This window comes from Ascaphus truei, chromosome 1, assembly GCF_040206685.1.
Source record: "Ascaphus truei isolate aAscTru1 chromosome 1, aAscTru1.hap1, whole genome shotgun sequence".
Taxonomy (NCBI): Eukaryota; Metazoa; Chordata; class Amphibia; order Anura; family Ascaphidae; genus Ascaphus; species Ascaphus truei.
In genome coordinates, this window is record NC_134483.1 from 76,648,732 (window position 1) to 76,667,924 (window position 19,193).

The window sequence follows — 19,193 nt, forward strand, 5'->3', positions numbered from 1 at the left end:
AGAGTTGTCCTCTATTACCTGTATCATGCTCAACGTGATCTCCCCTAGAAAGAGTACAAAAAGTGTGTGGCATAGCAACTACATGGGCCCCTTGAAGTGCCAGACCCAGTGACTACGTTTGGGGCACAGAGTTAAAACCTACAAGCCCCCTCCTTGCGTTTCTGGGAAGTAGTCACCCATACAGCTCCATGTTAGCGGGTACAAAGCCATATTCTATCAAATCTTGAAATGAATGTTTCAGTATTTCTCGGGTCTTTTTTTTTTTTTTTTTTTTTTGCAGCTTGATTACTTTTTGTCTTGTTAAAATGTAAGCCGTTCAATGATGAGATATTGAGTGGAGCTAGAGAAGCATTCATTTGTTTTGTTTCGATTCCATATGGATTAATTATGACAAAGAAATCCCTTACTTTTGAAAGGAACATTTTCATTTATAAGCAAAGTGAACTAATAGAGACTACTGGACAGGTCTTATCTTGTTTCCTTTGCACCAATTAAAATGTATTCTGATTGATATTTACCCCCTCCCCCTCTCTCTGTCTTAAGATCAACTAGAACTGTTTCTCAACCAGGGTGCCGTGATCCTCTGTCAAGGATGCTACCCACGGTCCCTGGGGGTACTCTGCCAGTTGCTTAGCTGGGGCATCCCTTGCTCTGGAGACTGATAGGCTGCCTCCTTTCTACCCCCAGTACAGAGGACGGAAAGGGAAATTGCTGCCTCTTCACAATGAATGTGGAGAGTGATACAGGTGACGTGAGGAGGGGGTGAATTTGGAGTATGAAGTGCAAGTGTTTATAGGTGCATGTGAATGAGGAGGGTTGTGGCGGTCTGATGGGAAGAGATTTCCCCTGAAAGATTTTTTAAAAATCCTCCAGGGATGCCTGTGCTCAAGAATAGGAATGGGATAGTATCCCTTTTTTTTTTTTAATTAGGTAAAACCAGCAAGGTAGAAGATGTGAGAACAAACACAATTCTCAAGTCTCCATTTACAGTTTTAAAATAGACAGATGTCATGGAAGTTTTTGTAAACAACAAATTGGTTTTGACTGAGTACCAGAGGCGTTAAGGTACCAGAGTCCACAGCACCTCCGGCACAGTGAGGTCATGTCCCTGCTTTAAATAGTGATCACATGACCGCAGCGGCCACTTTCCAGATAACGGAAGAGCAGCTCTCTTTTCCTTGGCACATATCACGTCTTTCACTTCATGACCGGACAAAATCTAACCAGGAAAAAAACTCTGGTCATGGCATAATCGCTACAACAGTGTCAGATCCCATGATGTCGTTATTACAACTTGGGCAAACTATTTCTCAAGGTGTGTGCGTGCGCTGTTTTAAGTCCATAAGATTAAGTTTTATATTGAATCTATTAAACAGAATCAAATATAAATGAGGATCAAAAAAATGCAATTAGTCAATTTATATAAGCACCAATAAATGTGGGTATATGCAACCAAATGGCTGTGTATTGTGCCACATAAACACACAACATACAAGATACGGATGGGTATACAAAGGTAAAGGAATGGGAAATACAGAAACACAAGGAAAAAAGGGGATATGCCAATAAATAAACCACAAAATAAAAATTAAACCTCTGGATGTTCCGAACAGCTATCCGCAGGAGTAACCACCTTCCTCGATACTACTGGGGGGGGGGGGGGGGGAGAGAGAGCGCGGACTCCATAGTGTAAATGGTTTTAATATACACGAGGTAAAAATCGGGCCACTCACAGAAATTGGGTATATCATGTGCATTGGAACTGAGCACAGGTCTCCTGTTGATTCCACTGCCGGTTTGGAGCTTGAATCTCGTGGCTGGAGGCGTGTTATGTTCCTCTTCCACATCAGGGTACCTCCAAGAATGTGCATCCACACAATGGTCCCCCGGCACATCCTGGTTCAACAGTTCTCCTCCATAATCACAGTGCAGCAATGCAGTAGGTTACTGGCAACAAGTCCAATGGCAATAGCTCTACGTGTTTCATTGCTAGAGTAACGGCGACTTCATCAGGGTTAAGGAATGGGGTGATCATTCACACCTTATATAGCCCAAACCTGATTTGTTTAATTGCTAATTCAATTTCTACCCTTTGTGGGTAGATATGAGTGACTGAATACATTGGCATATCAAACAGAAAACAGATGCAATTAAAATATAAAATACAACTTGTGAGACACAACAATATGCACAACATGCAAGTGGACTCTAGGCAGGGAGAGACATTGGACAATTATATTTTTAAAAAAAGCATGATACATTTATTAAGAAACATAATTGAACAAAACCTTTAACAGTTGATAAAATAAACTTGTTATAATAAATTGATGACAGATAACCACATTAAATGTAGGAATCAATCCTCAACCTCCTATCAACATAGTATAGATAATAAAAATAATACTAATCATTTTATAATGATCAACGTTGACCAAACAATTAAATAAATGATAACAATAGACTAAATAGAAAGAGGAAGAGTGGAGGAAAAACGTGAACAATAACTAATGCAATCAAATATAATAACTAAACAAAGCACAGATAACTGAATAAAAAGTATTAAAACTGTTTAAAAGGTTATAACTGTTACAAAATACACTATATCAATAAAATACAGGTTAAACATACACATGATAGAACCTAATAGTGTTTAAAGAGTGATAATAATGTATATACTTGATGTGTTTATAGTGAATAAAGTGACATTCTATATAAATTGTGATTTAGGTGTAGGAACACAACATATGTTCATATATCTACATGAGTGAAACTAATAATAAGTGTGCTGATGCACAAACTTGAAAATGTAGATATGTATATATTAAACTAAATAATGCGTGTTGATGAATATATGAAATGTTCAATGTGAATGGAGTGAAGATATGGAATGTGAATTTAGAAGTGTAAAATAAGTGTGCATGAACCTACATGAATAAAGTTAATAAATATGCTCCATGCATATAATTAGATGTGTGAATATAATGTGAAAGTGTAAGTGAGTTAAAATGGATAAAAAATATATATAGATCAATGAACAATTGCCCAACTGTCTAAAATGAATGTTAAACCTATATGGATAACCGGGTTAACAAGAGGGAGAAGACAATGACGATGACTACTGAAAATGGCTTGATCTAAGTCAGTGGAGGAATATAGATATATGTACCTAGACCAATGTGCTAGTGTCTATACATTCATTGAACCCTCCCAGGAGACAGTGTCCAAGGTATAGATCCAAAAGGTCTCTCTAAGACAGCGCCTCTTGAATCTATCTCCTAACAAGGAAGGATGAATGTGTTCTAAACCCATAAGGCCTGTGACATGGTGCAGGGAGGAGCGCTGGGCAGCGCTGCCGCTCATGCTCTCCTGCTCAAGCAGGAGATTTTTCTTGTCCCTGCATGAGCGCCAGCGAGCACGCTTGTGTGCTGGGGTGGAGCGGGAGGCGGGGCTAGCACTCCACGTCACGGCGCCGACATCACGGACTGCCATTGGCTTCTGGCAGTCACGTGACCGGCCCTGCGCTTCCCTCAGAGGGAAATCTAAAATTGGTCTGTCGGCTGAAATTCCACACGCCTGCGGAAGTGCCGTCTAAAGTCGCGCTGATAGGGATAATGTTTCCCCTCAGCGCGCCTCAGCACGATCTTTTTGTCCATGTCCGAGGCCTAATGGTGAGAGAAGATGGATCAATATTATGTATAGAAGAAAAGTGCTTGGACAGACTGTGTGCTTGGTTCCCATTGAAGATATTCATTCTATGTTCCACAAACAGTGCGACCTACATATTGTAGGCCGCAAGAGCATGGCACCATATAGGTAATGAATGAGGATAAACAATCAGTATATCCCTTCACTTCATATGTAGAACCATTAGTATGGGATCTAAATGAATTAGTAACAACCAGATATTTGCATGTTACACCAGCGGTGCGCAAACTGGGGGGCGCGTGGTTACTGAGGCCCTGCGCTCTTCCCCACGTCATTTAAATTAAATGCCGGCGGAGGCGTGAGGCCTCTGTTACTCACCTGCTCTCTGCCGGTCTTAAGCGACGTGTTGCCATGGCAACGTGCGTCAAATTACGCGGTGGGTTCACGTGACGTAATTTGACGCCAAGCCATAGGGAGAGGGGGGGTGGGAACGCTGTGGTCCCAGGAAGAGGGCCACAGCACAAAATGTTTGCGCACGCTGTTGACAACGCTTTCGCCCACACTCGGCCCACACTCCTGCTTACCTTAATCTTCATTACAGCACAAAAATATAACCAGCGCACAATGAAATATATAGTGGTAATAGATCAGTGTATGCACAACATAAATATAACTAGTACGGTACTATTGCTGGAGGGCTCCGGTATATAAAAGCAGATGGAAAAAAACACAAATTGTGTGCACACACTCTTAATTGCAAATATGACAATTTAATTAAAAAAAACATACAATACAAGACCATTAATATGTATGAATTACACGATTGAAATATAACTATAAAAAGGAAGTTGGTGGATGCGTAAATGAATAAGAGGAATAAACCCTGAGGGTCAATGAAGTCTCTGTTTTTTTTTTTTTTTTTGTCGTGTGTCTTGTAATGTCCTCCTTCGAAGATATTTGTAAGTTACTCCGATGTAAATGCACATGCAGATTAGTTCCTGTAATAGATGGTATATTACACACTCCTGACAATTATGCCCAAATGTATGCTGATCCGGGAGCAACGCTAATAGCGCGCTCTTCAGCTGGAAGCCTCGTGTCGTGGAGTGGTTAGAACAGTCTGTTTTAAGGCAATAATACGGTGTACCTGATCGGTCAGCGTCGGGACCCACATTTTTCAACCGGAACACATCTGCAGTGCTCAGTGGGTAGAAGGTGCTATAACACTCTGACTAACTGCCCGATTTGGTTCACTCCTCCAAAGTAAATTCAGCAACAGGAACAAGGCACATGAGGACTGTAGCCCGGTTGTAAGGCACCATCACTTGTTACTTAACTCGGAGACGAAATTAGCAGCACACGGTCTCTCTGTATTCCGATGCTTTCTTCTCGGAGTCCTCAGTAGCTCAACCCACAACGTCCAACGTGATGACGCACCCTTAGGGAAGGGAAGAGGAGGATCTCTGACTGATGCATATATACTTCAAGTAAAATGGATATCAGCAAAGAGCATTTTAACAGATAGAAACCAACTAATCAGTGAGGGTGGTAATAAACATGAATGAGCAAGGCAAAGAACTGCCAACAGAATTAGTAGGTTCCTGTCTCTTTGCAGATATCCATTTAACTTTAAGTATATATGCATCAATTTAACTTTAAGTATATATGCATCAGTCAGAGATCCTTCTGGCTGACTTGGGATCATCCGTTTTGATATTACGGTTCTTTTCAGGGGTTTTTTGTACAAGGACTTTGTTTCCTGCGCTGCATAAGAAGCCTTTCTATATACAAATGGACTTATTTTTTCATTTTAAACCAGCTAAACAATGATGCAACAGTGCTTGTTACCCTTTATCATATGACTTATATAACACAGTTATAGCTGAGGAGTGCTTATGCTTTACTTATTGGTGGTATGCATGCATATATATTCTTAGGGACATTATGTCAGCTCTCTAAGTCTAACTTATCTGCTTATGTGTACTGCTGCAGTGTTTGTTATTCCTGATTTCAGGTGTCCTCTAACTATGTCTATGTAGACGGTTATAACCCTGATCATTATTACTGTTATAGTAGGGCATATTTATAAGACGGCCGGCCTCGTTATTTATGCCCTCTATCCAAGACACTTGTATATGTGAGGTTCTATTATCAGTGTGTACTCCGCTTATGTGGGTCTTCCTAATAGAAGGATTCTTCCTTGTTATCCTTATAGGGCAGGGTCAGGGATTGTTTTAAGGATTGTTATGTGTTTTTATGTGACGGTTTTTCAATAATACATTTTGCTTACACAGTATTTAGCCTACTTGAGTGCTATATGTGGGGCACTTTCTCACTTTTTTTTCTCTCTCTCTCTCTTCTGCGGCTCCACATTTCTTGTCCCAAGCACAGTCGGTGGCTGTTATATTATAGTTTATCACACTGATTTAAATGCTATCCACCATTTGTAGTGTGTGTGTGTGTGTGTGTGTGTGTGTGTGTGTGTGTGTGTGTGTGTGTGTGTGTGTGTGTGTGTGTGTGTGTGTTTGCAAGACCTTTAGGCATCTTAGTGATGGTGGTCATAGACATGTCCTTCCCATTGGTTTTGAGTTGCTGACCCTCCTTATGGCAAAGCCTTTATTCATTTATTCACTCCTTCTTGCAGAGCACTTTTTATTGCATTGTGTGAGCTGGATACACTGCAACATAAGTTGTTGCTTTTGGCTGAGATTGTCGTGTAAGAATTTGGTTACCATCAAATCAATCTCTACCCCTCGTCGCAAAACATTTTTTTTCTCTCCTTGGCATTGCCTAATTGTGGACTTTATATATGGGCGGCATCAATAAAAACAGCGTTCTTTGAAATCTTGTAACCAACCATAAAATCATCTAACAAAGCGGCTTACGTAAAAATAGCTTCATGTTTACACCACTGGCCTGTGAAATAGAGCACATCATATGTATTGTGGGTGCAAGATATGAAGTCCCCAAGAAGAAATCTGTATCTAGTTAGAGAGGCAAGTGTTTAGGTGTCTGCCACATGGTCTTGTGCATTTTGGTCATGGCAATTTTGCCACCACCAAATCTCCGCCGGTGTTTATCCGCATTTCATCTTGCTGCTGGCTGCTTCATCGCCAAGGTAAATCCCTAATCTTAACCTCTAATACCAACACTACCCCTACTCTAACCACTAATTTAACCCTTACATTAATTTACCTTGGCGGCGGCTGCGGCAGAGGGTCTCTTTGCGGCCGGAGACTTGGTTGCGGCGAGACTGCCACGATCAAATATCCGATTCCATCTGCCACAAGTGGGGGTGATTTATTTAATTTATTAATAAAAGCAGGGCTAACAGTTGTAGTGTAATATTTTTAATAGTGGAAAAATTCTGAGTAATTGGCCAAAAACTTCAATTGAATGAAGTGAGTTTTTGGGTACTTCAGATTAAATTTAATTACCCCCCTTAATCCTAAAACTGTATGTGCTAAAGCCGTGCTCAGCTAGCAAATCTTTCAAACTTGCGCTTCAAACACGATGTTCATACACTTGGTATGTTCCATCACAAACTAGTTCTGTATTAACCCTTTCAATGCCAAATGGCCTGCAGTTGGCAACCCCTCCTGTTCAATACAAATAGACCAAATACCTAAACATTGTACTTTTAGGATAGGCATTTCAAAGTGGCAGGAAGTTAAGAAAGCTTATTTAATAGTTACGATGAAGTGTGTGCATAATATAAAATATTCACATTTCTCTATCTAAAAGTGCAGTCCCACGTAAGTGTTAGGTTAAGAATGAGTGATTTGATTCAAATGTCAGTGTTTGTAATAGTTATTAGATATGTTGGATGGAATATGCTCCTCCCTCGGCCTTCTCTTATTTTGACCCTTTCCTAATTGGTGACTTGACAGGTGACATGAATACATTTGAGTTATGTGATCACTGGGCACAGCAAACTAGAGCGACAGATCCCCTCCATCTCTCTCTTCCGTATATGGAGTCACTGGATTTTGTTTTTGTTTTTGTTTTAATAAAAAAAAAAATGTAATCTTTAAAATTTTGTTCTCAAACATTTAGAGCTTTGTTCATTGAGGTTGTAAGGGGGCGGCCCCAGTCACTTCTACAGCGTGCGCTGTGCTATCAAGCCCCGCCCCCCAGTCAGGCCGGTCCCAGTCCCTACCTTGTCGCGCACCTTTCCCCAGCGGTGCGCGACAGCTTTTCAGGCAGCCAGGGGAATTTGAAATTAACATCTGCGACGGAGGTGTGGCCACGCCCCCGCCGGCAGTTCAGCCAATAAGGGCGAACCAGCCGTGGGACGTCATGGCCACGCCCCGCAAACCCACAGCCACGCCCCCTCCTGTCGCAAACCTTCCCTCAGACCGCCTATCGCGGTGTAGCGCGTGCCACAGTGAAGACTGGGGACTCAGCCTAAGTGTCACTGCACCTTTTTTTAAATAGTCTTTTCATAGGACAAGTTGGTGCATTACAGTATACACATCATGACTTTCATGGTGTGTGTGTGTGTGTGTGTGTGTGTGTGTGTGTGTGTGTGTGTGTGTGTGTGTGTGTGTGTGTGTGTGTGTGTGTGTGTGTGTGTGTGTGTGTGTGTGTGTGTGTGTGTGTGTGTGTGTGTGTGTGTGTGTGTGTGTGTGTGTGTACAATTTTTTTTTATCCTCTGATGCGCAATCAGTGGTTTCCTCAAGGTCCGTAGGAAAGTGTGTGTGTGTGTGTGTGTGTATACACTATATCTCATTAGTGTATATGGACTTGTTCAATGTGTTTCTATATTTGATATGTTGCTGTTCTTGTTTTGTAAAAATTTGCAAAGTGGAATCATGTGGCCTTTTGCTTGTTAGTTAAAGCCGTTCACAAATTGGTCACATACATTAATTTCAATGTAGAGGTGTGTGTATACATACAAGTTTATGTGCATTTTATATTCGTGCACCAATATTTATATTTTTCCCAAACAGAAATCTGATTGCCTCTTCATGGCGTTTTTTTTAGATGTTTAAATATGACATGTTATTGCGTGTTGGGCGGTGCTTGTGTAAGGGGGCATGGAAGTTGTGATGTCCTTGCTCGGAATGTCTCAGTTCTGCAGATTCTACAGCTCCAGCAGATTGTCCAAGTAATTGAGCAAATCTCTTCAAGTGTGCAAAACGCATCCTTAATGAGCAAATGAAGTGTTGCTAAATAGCACTTTCAGACATCTTCACGCTGCTGTCAGAGTTCACATTGGTGAAGAGACAGCTGATTAAAAAATCTCTCCATGTGAAAATTGGGTTGCTTCAGACCTTGATGTATTCATGACTTACCCGTTATGCAGTGTCAGGGATTCGGATTGTGAACTGATGGTATGTGTGAAATGTCAGCACAAATTAGATTTCTTTTGGAGTTCTTCAAAAGAAAAAAAAATGTAAAACAAATTTCTTGGTTAACCTAATTACTTAAATAATGGCAATAAGAGTCTCGTCCCTTAAAAAGCAGCTGAAATCTTGATGAATGGTAGGACACTGGCATATGTGGCTGTAAAATTAGGCTATGAATATTAATGATGTCTTTTTGCTGCGGGTAAGTCTGCAAGAATTATACATGTCTACAAATACCTATTGCTTGACTTTCCTTTTGTGGTCATATGCAAGTCTTTTTTGTTTAACAAATATGATTATTTAAATGTCCAATTGCAAGATGCAGTTTGTGCTTTGCTTATTGGTGAATGAATGTGTTTTTTTGTTTTGTTTTGTTTTTTTCTCTGTGGCACCAATGAATTTTAAGATCTACAATCATTTAACTTAATCTTTACTGCAATTTCAATACATGCTGTCATGATTCCTTTTCTACCTTTTTGTAACCTCTTGTATAGCAATTGATGTAGCTATGCTGAGTTAGGCTGCGTCCCCCGTGCCGCTGACCACGCTCCTGCTTGAGTGGTGACGTCCCCAACTCTCCAAGCATGAGCGCAGGGAGTCCGGCAACTTTTTCTGTAAGCGCGGAGGGGGGGAGGGCGTGTGACCTAACAATGACTTGCGCTGATCAACTGAAAAGGTCACGTAACTCCCTCAGCGCACCTCAAACTAAATTTAATCTGTCTCGGCAGGCGTACGTGCAAGCTCACGGGCGCTGCGTGAGCATGGCCGAATAGATTTAAATTAATTGTGCTGACCACACCAAGCGTGGACGCAGCCTTAGGCCTCGGCCAGGGTTCCTGCTGGCGTGCGGAGGTGCGCTGAGGCTCAGGGAAAGCGGGTGCTTTCCCTGGCCTTAGAGAGCGCGCCGTCCGGGAGCGTGTCGGTGGGCGGGCCAGTGACGTCACGGAGCTGGTTCGCCCGCATTGGGCGAACCGCTCACGTGACCGGCCCTGCGCGCCGGCAAGCGGGGAAATTTTAAATTTCCATAAGACCTACGCTTCCGCAAGCGCGCGGCAGCGTAGGCGAGCCCCTACCGCACCTCTGCCCGCAAGCACTAAACATGGACGCAGCCTTATACTGATTTTCTCGATGTGGATATGGGGTATAATGGTAATATATTGTGCATCTAATTTTCTTGAGGGCTAGTTAAAACTGTTCCAGGTGTTCATATGTAGCAGAGCAAAGAATTATGTAGTGTTCTTATTATTTTTTTTATTTATCAAATGTTTTACCATGAAGTAATACATTGAGTTACCTCTCGTTTTCAAGTACAGTATGTCCTGGGTGCTCTGGTACTTGCATGTAATCATGGGTGAATTCTTAAAGTGTGTAGAAAATCTCATGTAGCCTTTTTTTGCCCTTAGAGTTCACATTTTTTCACTCATAGTTGGAAACTACTGAACTGTTTCACCAATACAAAATTAAATATCAACAGGTTAAAAATTGACCCTGTACATGCAATGGCAAATTGAAAGCAACAACCCTTTTTATTTTTAAAAATCCCCAATTGCTTTTATTTATTTATTTTTTAACATTCCACGCTTTGGTCCTTTCAGACCTGAACCAAACGCTTTTTAGCTCTGCGGACCCCCGCTTCTCCCACCACACTTCCTCACCTCCCCCCCCCCTTGATAGCTACCAGTTTTGCCAGTGTTGTGCTCCCACGTAGGAAATCACAATGGCCCCCAAATCCTGCAGTTCTCGCAACCCCGCAGCATCATGGGAGGGATGAAGTTGCAGCTTCTTATTGGATCACTGCGGAGGTTGTCTTTGAAAATGCACGAAGGAACACCGGCAACTAAACCAGTCATTATCTCGGGAACCGCATGTCCCCGGCACTAAAAATACAATGCTGCATCTTTAAATAGGTTGTTCAAATGCAAGAAATCTAAGCGGTCCCCTGAAAACGTGCATGGCTCAACATTCTATCAGTATTTATCGCCTTCATATTAACTGCAATGTGTTGATGTTATCTCCAGCACTGGAAGCCTTGTTCTGCAACATTAGAGCTCTTTAGAAAATGGTTATGTTTGAATAAGTACTCTGTCAATGGTATACATGTTATATTTGTCTATGTATTTAATTTCTTCTCGTTCCTTCCCCTTTATTAGGTGCTCTGTGGATGTGTATAGTCTTAAATCCCCATTGCAAAGCAGAGCAGAAGGCCAGTTGGCTGAAACAGCTGAAAAAATGGAATAGTGTTGATGTTTGTCCCTGGGAAGATGGAAACCATGGAAATGAGCTGCCCAATTTAACCAATGCTTTGCCTCAGGGCGGAAATGCCAACCTGGGTGAGAATTTACATCCTGTTCTTTGATCAGTGGTACAAATTCTGCATCTTTGCTGCTAATACATTTGCTACATGTAGCCTACTAACACTTGATTCATTTCTGTAGGGTCTAGCACAAGCTTTCTTTTTGATGTTAAAAGGTGAATTGGACGAATTACCCACTGATCAGTATTTCTTATGGTTAAAGAATAATGTACTTTACCTTTTTGATTAAACAATTTGCATGTCCTGACATCAAGACACAACCCTGCGTGTTGATTTTTGGTCTCTTTCAAAACGTTGTAATTTCATTAAAACTGCCGCACACATATGCTTTAGCGTGTTAATTACTCTTGAAAAGGTGCATGTTGGAATAACCAGAAAAAAGTGGAAAAGCACAACCACTGTTGAAAAACTCCCGATTACTCAAGGAAGTTTTCGGTTGCAAAATGTAGAATTTTATTCAGACGTGTGCCATCACATTTAGAGCGACGTTTCAGGTCACATGATCATTTTATAAAGCGCAAGAGGTACCGAACCGTCACTCCGTGAGATGGCACACGTCTGAATAAACATCTACGCTTTGCAACTGCAAGCTGCCTTACTGCTGGAGGTTTTCAATGGTTGTGCGCTTCCACTTTTTTTTTCTGCTTGTTCAATATTTAGAGCGCTAATGGGGTTCAGCTCTTGGGAATCAAGCACCCATATACTATCTTTAGTACTTTTTGTGTGACTGGTTTAAGTACAGTAGCTTTCTTTTTTTCTATAGCATGTCAAAGTAAGGCGGCGTTTATGTTGCCCGCGCGACTGAGCGCGTGATGTCACGCGCCTGTCGCTGATGCAAAACCTGCACGGAGGCTCCAGGCAACGGGAAGGCATGGCCATGACATCACGTGAGCAGTTTGCCCTCAATGGCTGAACCGTGCACGTGACCTGGCCGTCGCACGACAAAGACAAAATTGTCTTGCTGAGAATCGCTCGCGCTTAATCAGTCGCGCGCTCTGCCTTTAGAGGAGAGGCTTGCCGCGCCTGCCTTTGCTGCCACTATAAACGCGGCCTTAGAACACACACCCAGTGTTGTACTGTATGTGCAAAGTAATTGAAAATAAACGGTAGCGCTGTAGCTAGAAATGCTTAGTCTTCAGCTATTTAACATTCATTTCTAAATGCACAATATGCATACATAGAGTATGTGTATATATACAGATTGCTTTAAAAATGATACCCTATGGAGGATTCTGATATTACCAGATTTTTCTTTTTCTTTATTGCTTTTGTTGTGAATTTGAATATCCCTAATTTCTTGGTGAACCAGAGCAGTGAAATTGAACATTGTGTACAGTTTTGTATCCTAAAGACCTTGTTTTTTTGTTTTTTTTAAACAAATATCTAAAACTGTTGCCATTTTCTGCCATCAGATTCATCACACAGGCCCCATCGAACAGTGTTCACACGAGCTATCGAGGCCTGCGATCTCCACTGGCAAGATAGCCACTTACAGCACATTATTAGCAGTGACCTTTACACCAACTACTGTTACCATGACGACACTGAAAACTCACTCTTTGACTCTCATGGGTGGCCCCTCTGGCACGGTAAGTGGCGCAAACAGGCTATTTCCATGACTTGCGGCTTTGTTCAATTTTCTATGGAGTTATGCATTTGGAAGCAGTGTGGGTGGATGAAATGCCTGGTAATAAGGGTTGATTTTGTTCTGTTATTACACCCTCTAGCACATGGAAAATGTTTCGTAGTGGTCGAAAGGGTAGAGACAAGTTACAGCATTGATCCTCTCCTTTTCTCCTTTAGAGCACGTCCCGACAGCATGTGCAAGGGTGGATGCACTAAGGTCACATGGTTACCCAAGAGAGGCCCTCCGACTAGCAATAGCCATTGTCAACACGCTAAGGAGACAGCAGCAAAAACGAATGGATATTTTCCGGGTTCAGAAAAAAGGTATGTATCCAAAGCATGGGGGGCGAGGGGGCGTGCGCAAGACGGTGGGAAGACTTTGGTGGGACTAGGTTTTCTCTCCTTTACATTTTGTTTTAGGAGTTACATTCATCTGTTACAGAGCTATGTGAGGCCTACTTTTACTCCACAGTGTTTTCCATACAAATGTAATCATCTCTGCATTGGTAGACACTACAATGAACATTGCTGGCCTATCGGCTCTGAAATGGCTGTGGGAAATTTGAGTGTGGTGGTGTTTGCATACAGGAGATTAGAGAAGACACGATTGAATAGTTGAAGCTTGTCTTGATTTTATTGTTCAGTTATGGATGTGAGGAGAATGGGCCGTCTTCGTTTGTGAGCTCAATGTGACTTCCGTCCTATCGAATGTAATATTGGAACAGTTTTTAGTATAGTCCAAATGCATTTTTTTTTCAACTAGGTTTGTGCCATTTATATTTAATCACAGAGCTGCCAGCAACCCTCTGCAGAGCAAATAAAAGGGGCTAATCTCTGCAGTTTTGCAGGGTATTACTGTGCAGTGTTTAGGCCTACGACTGCTGAAGAGTTCATCGGTTTTATTAGTCCGGGCCATTTCAAGTAATTCAATTTGCTGCGGATTTAATGTATTTCTCCCTTCAGCCGCCATATAAATAATACAGCACATGAGGGAAAGGCGACTTCCTACCTTAACGCAAAGTAGCATAAGCTCCTTTTAGCACTAAGTCCACTTCAAATTAAGAATGCGTGGCTAATTGGGCATCTACCAATGTAATGATCTACGTTAGAATTTTGTTTTGAGTGAATCATGTAGCTTTCAAATTCCCTAAAATGAGTGATTAAATGAATATTGAGGCGCATCATAAAGGTAGGTTTAAGTTATGAACATCTATAACGTCTTAAAGCGTTTGCATTTTCCCCATAGTCCAGCAAATATAGGTCTTAATTCAGCTATATATTTTTCCTGCGTAAGGAAAACTTTGATTTGACTGTCCCTGGTTATAAATTGTTGTGCTTTGTCAAATGTACTTCATACTGGGCCATGCACACAAATGTATGTATTGTATAAAGCATTCTGCAAACCTAAAAGTCTTGTTGATGTAATTGAGTAAAATTCAAAATGTTTGCTTATGTATTGAAACAGAGCTTCTTCACAAAGGAATAACCTCAATAACAAATCTTGAAGGCTGGGTTGGTCACCCGTTGGATCCCATCGGCACACTATTTAGTAGCCTTATGGAAGCCTGTAGAGTGGATGATGAAAGCTTCCATGGGTTCTCGGATTTCACAGGTAATTCATACTTGTATATAAGCAAAATAAAGTAGATTGATGTAAATCTTGACGTGCTGTTTGCGTTTGAGAGACAAGACTGTCAGTTATTTGACAAAAGTTAATTTGGTAAAACCGTTAATGTATTTTTTTTTTTTTTTTTGTTTTAAATAACTGCATTGCCGTTTTAATCAAATAATTCTGACAAATGAATGTCATTGCCCAGCGCACACTGTACAGCGTGCCACGATTTCCATAAATTACTTTGGATACCTACTGTTCATAATGAATGATTGATACTGTTCCTGCTGCAGCTTTTATTAAGTCCTAAGTAGGTATTTATTGAGGTTTGAGATGAGGCATTGTGCAGTAGTTTGATGCTGCAGCCGGTACAGTTTGCATCAGGAAATTCTGTTTTGATTTCTTTACAGCATTGGGCTATCCCAAATTAAAAAATGTCAATCTTGACACCAAATGGAATAGTCTTGTGGCCGTTTCTTTTACAAAGTAGCCTTTAGTTATTTCACAATGCAATATTGTGCGTATGTATATACCTATTCTATCTATTTATTATTACAACCGTGGTCATACCTATACCATTTAGAACTATTTGCTTATTTGTGAGTCATTACAGCCAATAAAACGGTTTCCAAGCTGTTAATTCACATTGCAGCTTTTTTACCTATTGAAAAAGAAAACGGTGTGTTTAATGTGGAAGCATCAGCAATAACATTTGCTTTAAAACACAAATTGCATTGAGATGCATGCAGTAAATACAGGTATTTGATCTCTTTTGGCCCCGCTTTAGTTCTCAAATGTTTCTTTTTACAGATGGTTTCGGGCATTGTAAATCTCTGGAATACCAACACCTGCCTGCCCACAAGTTCTTAGAAGAAGGGGAATCGTACTTAACGCTGGCTGTGGAAGTAGCATTAATAGGACTGGGGCAGCAGCGAATAATGCCAGATGGCTTGTATGCACAAGAGAAGGTTTGTCGAAATGAAGAGCAGCTCATTTCTAAATTGCAAGAAATTGAACTGGATGATACGCTGGTCAAAATTTTTCGAAAGCAAGCAGTCTTCCTATTAGAAGGTAACATTGTCTAGTCAGTCACTATATAACGTGCAAAAAATATGATCCCAGCTAAATGTTATGCTGGTGACATTGAACTGGAGATTGTATATTTTGGAGCGTTTTTACATCTTGGTGGCTTATTTTTTTTTCTGCTGTTCAGATGTTTTTCTGATACTTCTCATAGATTTGTCTTTGAACCTCTTTACATCCAGTTACAACATTCTACTTGGATCAGGCACTTAGGAGAGATTTGAGCTGCATCTTAAACATTACACCCTTGAAGAACTTTCATTTTGATCCTATAGTTTTTATAGCTGCAAACACCCGTAACATCAGGAAAATGCTATGTTTTCTTGCAATTGACCAATCTAAAGAAGTGTGGAATGTCCTGATGTAAAGGATTAGCTTGGTGGTAAGATCACTTGCCTTTAATACGGTTGTTTGGTTTGTATCTTAGTGTGGGCTGTCCTTATGACTTTGAGCAAGTCGCTTAATCTCCCAACATTTTTTTTATATACCAGTTTATTTTTACGGGTGTACAGACCTATAGTGCCTGCAAATATAAGGTCATTGTCAGTACTGTATGACAATTTTATTATTGCTTACTGGTCCCATATTCAAAACCCCTCCTGGAACTGCATCTACTAGTAGTTAGTGTGAAATGGTTAAAAACGGTAATTATGGCACACTTTGTACTGAGTGACTGACTCTAGGTGTCAGGTTTTGGTTGCCTGTCAGATATTCAATATTACTCTTTCCCAGAGATTGTTTGTTTGAGATTTGTCTTGACATGACAAGATACATTGGATTTTGTGTGAGAAACTACTGTTCCAAAAGCAGAGGCAAATTTTGCCTTACAATAGCAAATACAGTTTGTCAGCAACACAATCTGCAAATCACCATTTTAAATCGCTTTATAAATTGGTATACAATGAGTTGTGTTGTACTCCAAGCCGCCCACACACTCGTATTTCAGGATAGCTTTAACGCTCAAGTATTTCAAATTCAATATTGATATTGGCTTCCTAAAGTCATTAAAACATTTCACGTGCACATGACTGTATTTTGCCTCTTGTCCTGAACAGCCCTTTGCTGCAGATGTCATTCTTTACCCCACCCCCATGCTCTTTCTAGCAGTCTTTCCTATGCCTTGTCCTTGGCTCTCCATGCTTCAATACCCATTGTACCTCCTTCTCCCCCTCCCACTGTAACTGTTGGAGGAGGGTTTTGCAGTCCTATTTGCCTCCGGCTATGAATCTTCCTATGACAGTTGTAGTTGCCTGAGCTCATATACAAATCAGGCCAAAGCCTTCAGCCCTTGGGGTTTAATACAGTTTGTTTTTATGACCTAGGATTTGATTTGAAAAGGTCTATTTCTTCGCATTTAGTGTGGCTTTATTTAGTTTTTGTCAACACAATCTGTTTGCTTCTCTTTGTGCAGCTGGGCCATATAGTGGTTTGGGTGAAATCATCCACCGAGAGAGCATTCCAATGCACACATTTGCCAAGTATCTCTTCACCTCCCTCCTACCTCACGATGCTGAATTGGCATACAAAATTGCACTGAGAGCAATGAGGTACGTATTGCTGGTTTTGTTGATTTTGGAGGGAGAAAAAATAACCAAATGGGCCTTAAATCGTCTGAATTTCCTTTCCTCTGTTTTTTCTTTTTTATTCTGACAGGAATAGCACACAATGCATATTCTCTCTTCCCTCCCGCCCCCCCCCCCCCCCCCAGGGACAACCTGTCACCCACAGTCATACTGTCACTTTCATTTAGCAATGGAATATTTTTCATTTGAAATTCTGGAACAGATGACTATTTCAAGCAATGTTTAATCACAGGGCTGCTTCAGCTGAAACCGTTGCTAAATAATTCATTCCTTTTTCAAATGAGCTTTTTTTTTTTCCCCCTTCTGAAAATGTAAGGACGAATAAATATTGTTGATTTGATGTAATTGTGTGGGCGTCACGTTCACTCCAGTTTTCCCATTTACACGGTCTTTCCACAATCCCATCAATGATCGCAGCCATGGAAACAACTTTATTTTAAAACACTGGATTTTGCTCTGATTTGGAGCTTATGTTGAACATGGGAATGGGTCAAAGGAATATTAAGTATCTTCTGTCACACACACAAAAAAGTTGGGTTTAAGTTGCATCTTCTGTTCCTTGTTCTTGGCAATGGCTAAACTCGTGTTAACCCATTCACTGACTGAAATATCAGTTTGGATGCCAATCTACTGTGCAGGGCATGATTAATATCGACTTGCTTAAAAGGACAGCTTTTTTTCTACAATTTCAAAAATAAAAAACGATAGTATTAAATGTATTATTTTTCCCCTTTTAGTGGGTCAGAGGAGGTTAGTGTTTTGTTTAAACGGAAAACACTCGGGTTGTTGCTTACAGAATTGGTAATCAGACACCATGTTTATGTTTAAGTTTCATAGTACCACGGTTCATTGACATTATCTGCCAAGTAAATGGTTCGGACCAACACAAAGATGCCAAGTATCAGTAGCGCTGTAATTCCAGCAACACTTTGAAAGTTGAAATAAAGTAAACCATTAAAACTGGTCCAAAAATGGTTAAAAAGCAGATTGCCTAAGATGTGTTTAAGTAGCTTTGCAATTTTGAAACCCAAAAGCCTAAGGCTGTGTCCATGCTGGCGCTGACCGCACTCATGCTTGAGAGCGGAGACGTCACCAACTCTGCAAGCATGAGCGCAGAGTGTCCTGCCTAATTTTGCAAGCGAAAGCGAGGGGCATGGATCGGGGCTATTTGTGTTTCTAATATGAGTGTGTGTGTGTATGGCTATGTGTGTGGCTGTGTTCTATGTGCACTTACCTCTGCTGAGCGCGCTTCAAAGTCCAATTATGTTGTCTCCCAAAGTGCCGAGCGTACGCGCGCGCCGCGTGAGCAGGGACGTCCGAATTTACATTGCAACAAGCTACCTCGGCAAGCACCACGCGCTCGGCGCCAGCGGGGACGCAGCCTAAGGCTGCGCTTATACTGCCGGCGACGTGACCGATGCCGGCGCCATTGCGATAGTTGTAATGTAAGCTTAGGCGACGTCGCTGGCTACAAGGCCAGTGACATCAGAAAGGGGGAAGGCAGAGGGATGGAGAAGCTCTCTGATTGGCTACAAGGGGAGACCATCGCTGAAAAAAAATCAAATAACAGTGCCTACCAGATTTTTGGTATCGCTGTTGCTTGGTCACGCCGTCGCGTGCACTATAAGAGCCGACGACGGCAACAATGCATTTGTTTTGACGCAACGTCGCCGGCACTATGCTGGCGACGTCGCGTCAAAACAAATGCATTGCTGGTGTTGCGTGCGCTTAAAGCGCGGCGCGACTGGTCGTGATCGCTGGAAGTCACCTCAATTTGATTTTTCCAGCGACCACAACCTGACATCGCTATAAGTGTAGCCTAACTTGAAGTGTTTTCATATGTATTTGTTCTAGCTTTATCGATTTTTCCTCCATTAGTTGACTATGTAGATTCTAATAAATGATGGAATGTAGAAGCTGTTCTAAAGTTCCATTTGCCAGGTATCACTTCAATGTTTTTTGTGGTTTTTTTTCCCCTA

The 19,193-nt window shown here is 41.3% G+C and overlaps 1 protein-coding gene across 1 annotated transcript in view; it reads left to right on the forward strand.

The window, feature by feature from the left end:
- The window catches only part of ZSWIM6 (zinc finger SWIM-type containing 6), a 110,179-nt gene that overhangs the window by 79,967 nt on the left and 11,019 nt on the right, over positions 1 to 19,193 (forward strand). Inside the window, exons 5-10 of the mRNA XM_075589781.1 lie at positions 11,147 to 11,326; positions 12,723 to 12,899; positions 13,114 to 13,260; positions 14,402 to 14,548; positions 15,359 to 15,619; positions 17,043 to 17,178. Of these exons, the coding sequence (XP_075445896.1) occupies positions 11,147 to 11,326; positions 12,723 to 12,899; positions 13,114 to 13,260; positions 14,402 to 14,548; positions 15,359 to 15,619; positions 17,043 to 17,178 (1,048 nt within the window). The remainder of the gene's footprint in view (positions 1 to 11,146; positions 11,327 to 12,722; positions 12,900 to 13,113; positions 13,261 to 14,401; positions 14,549 to 15,358; positions 15,620 to 17,042; positions 17,179 to 19,193) is intronic.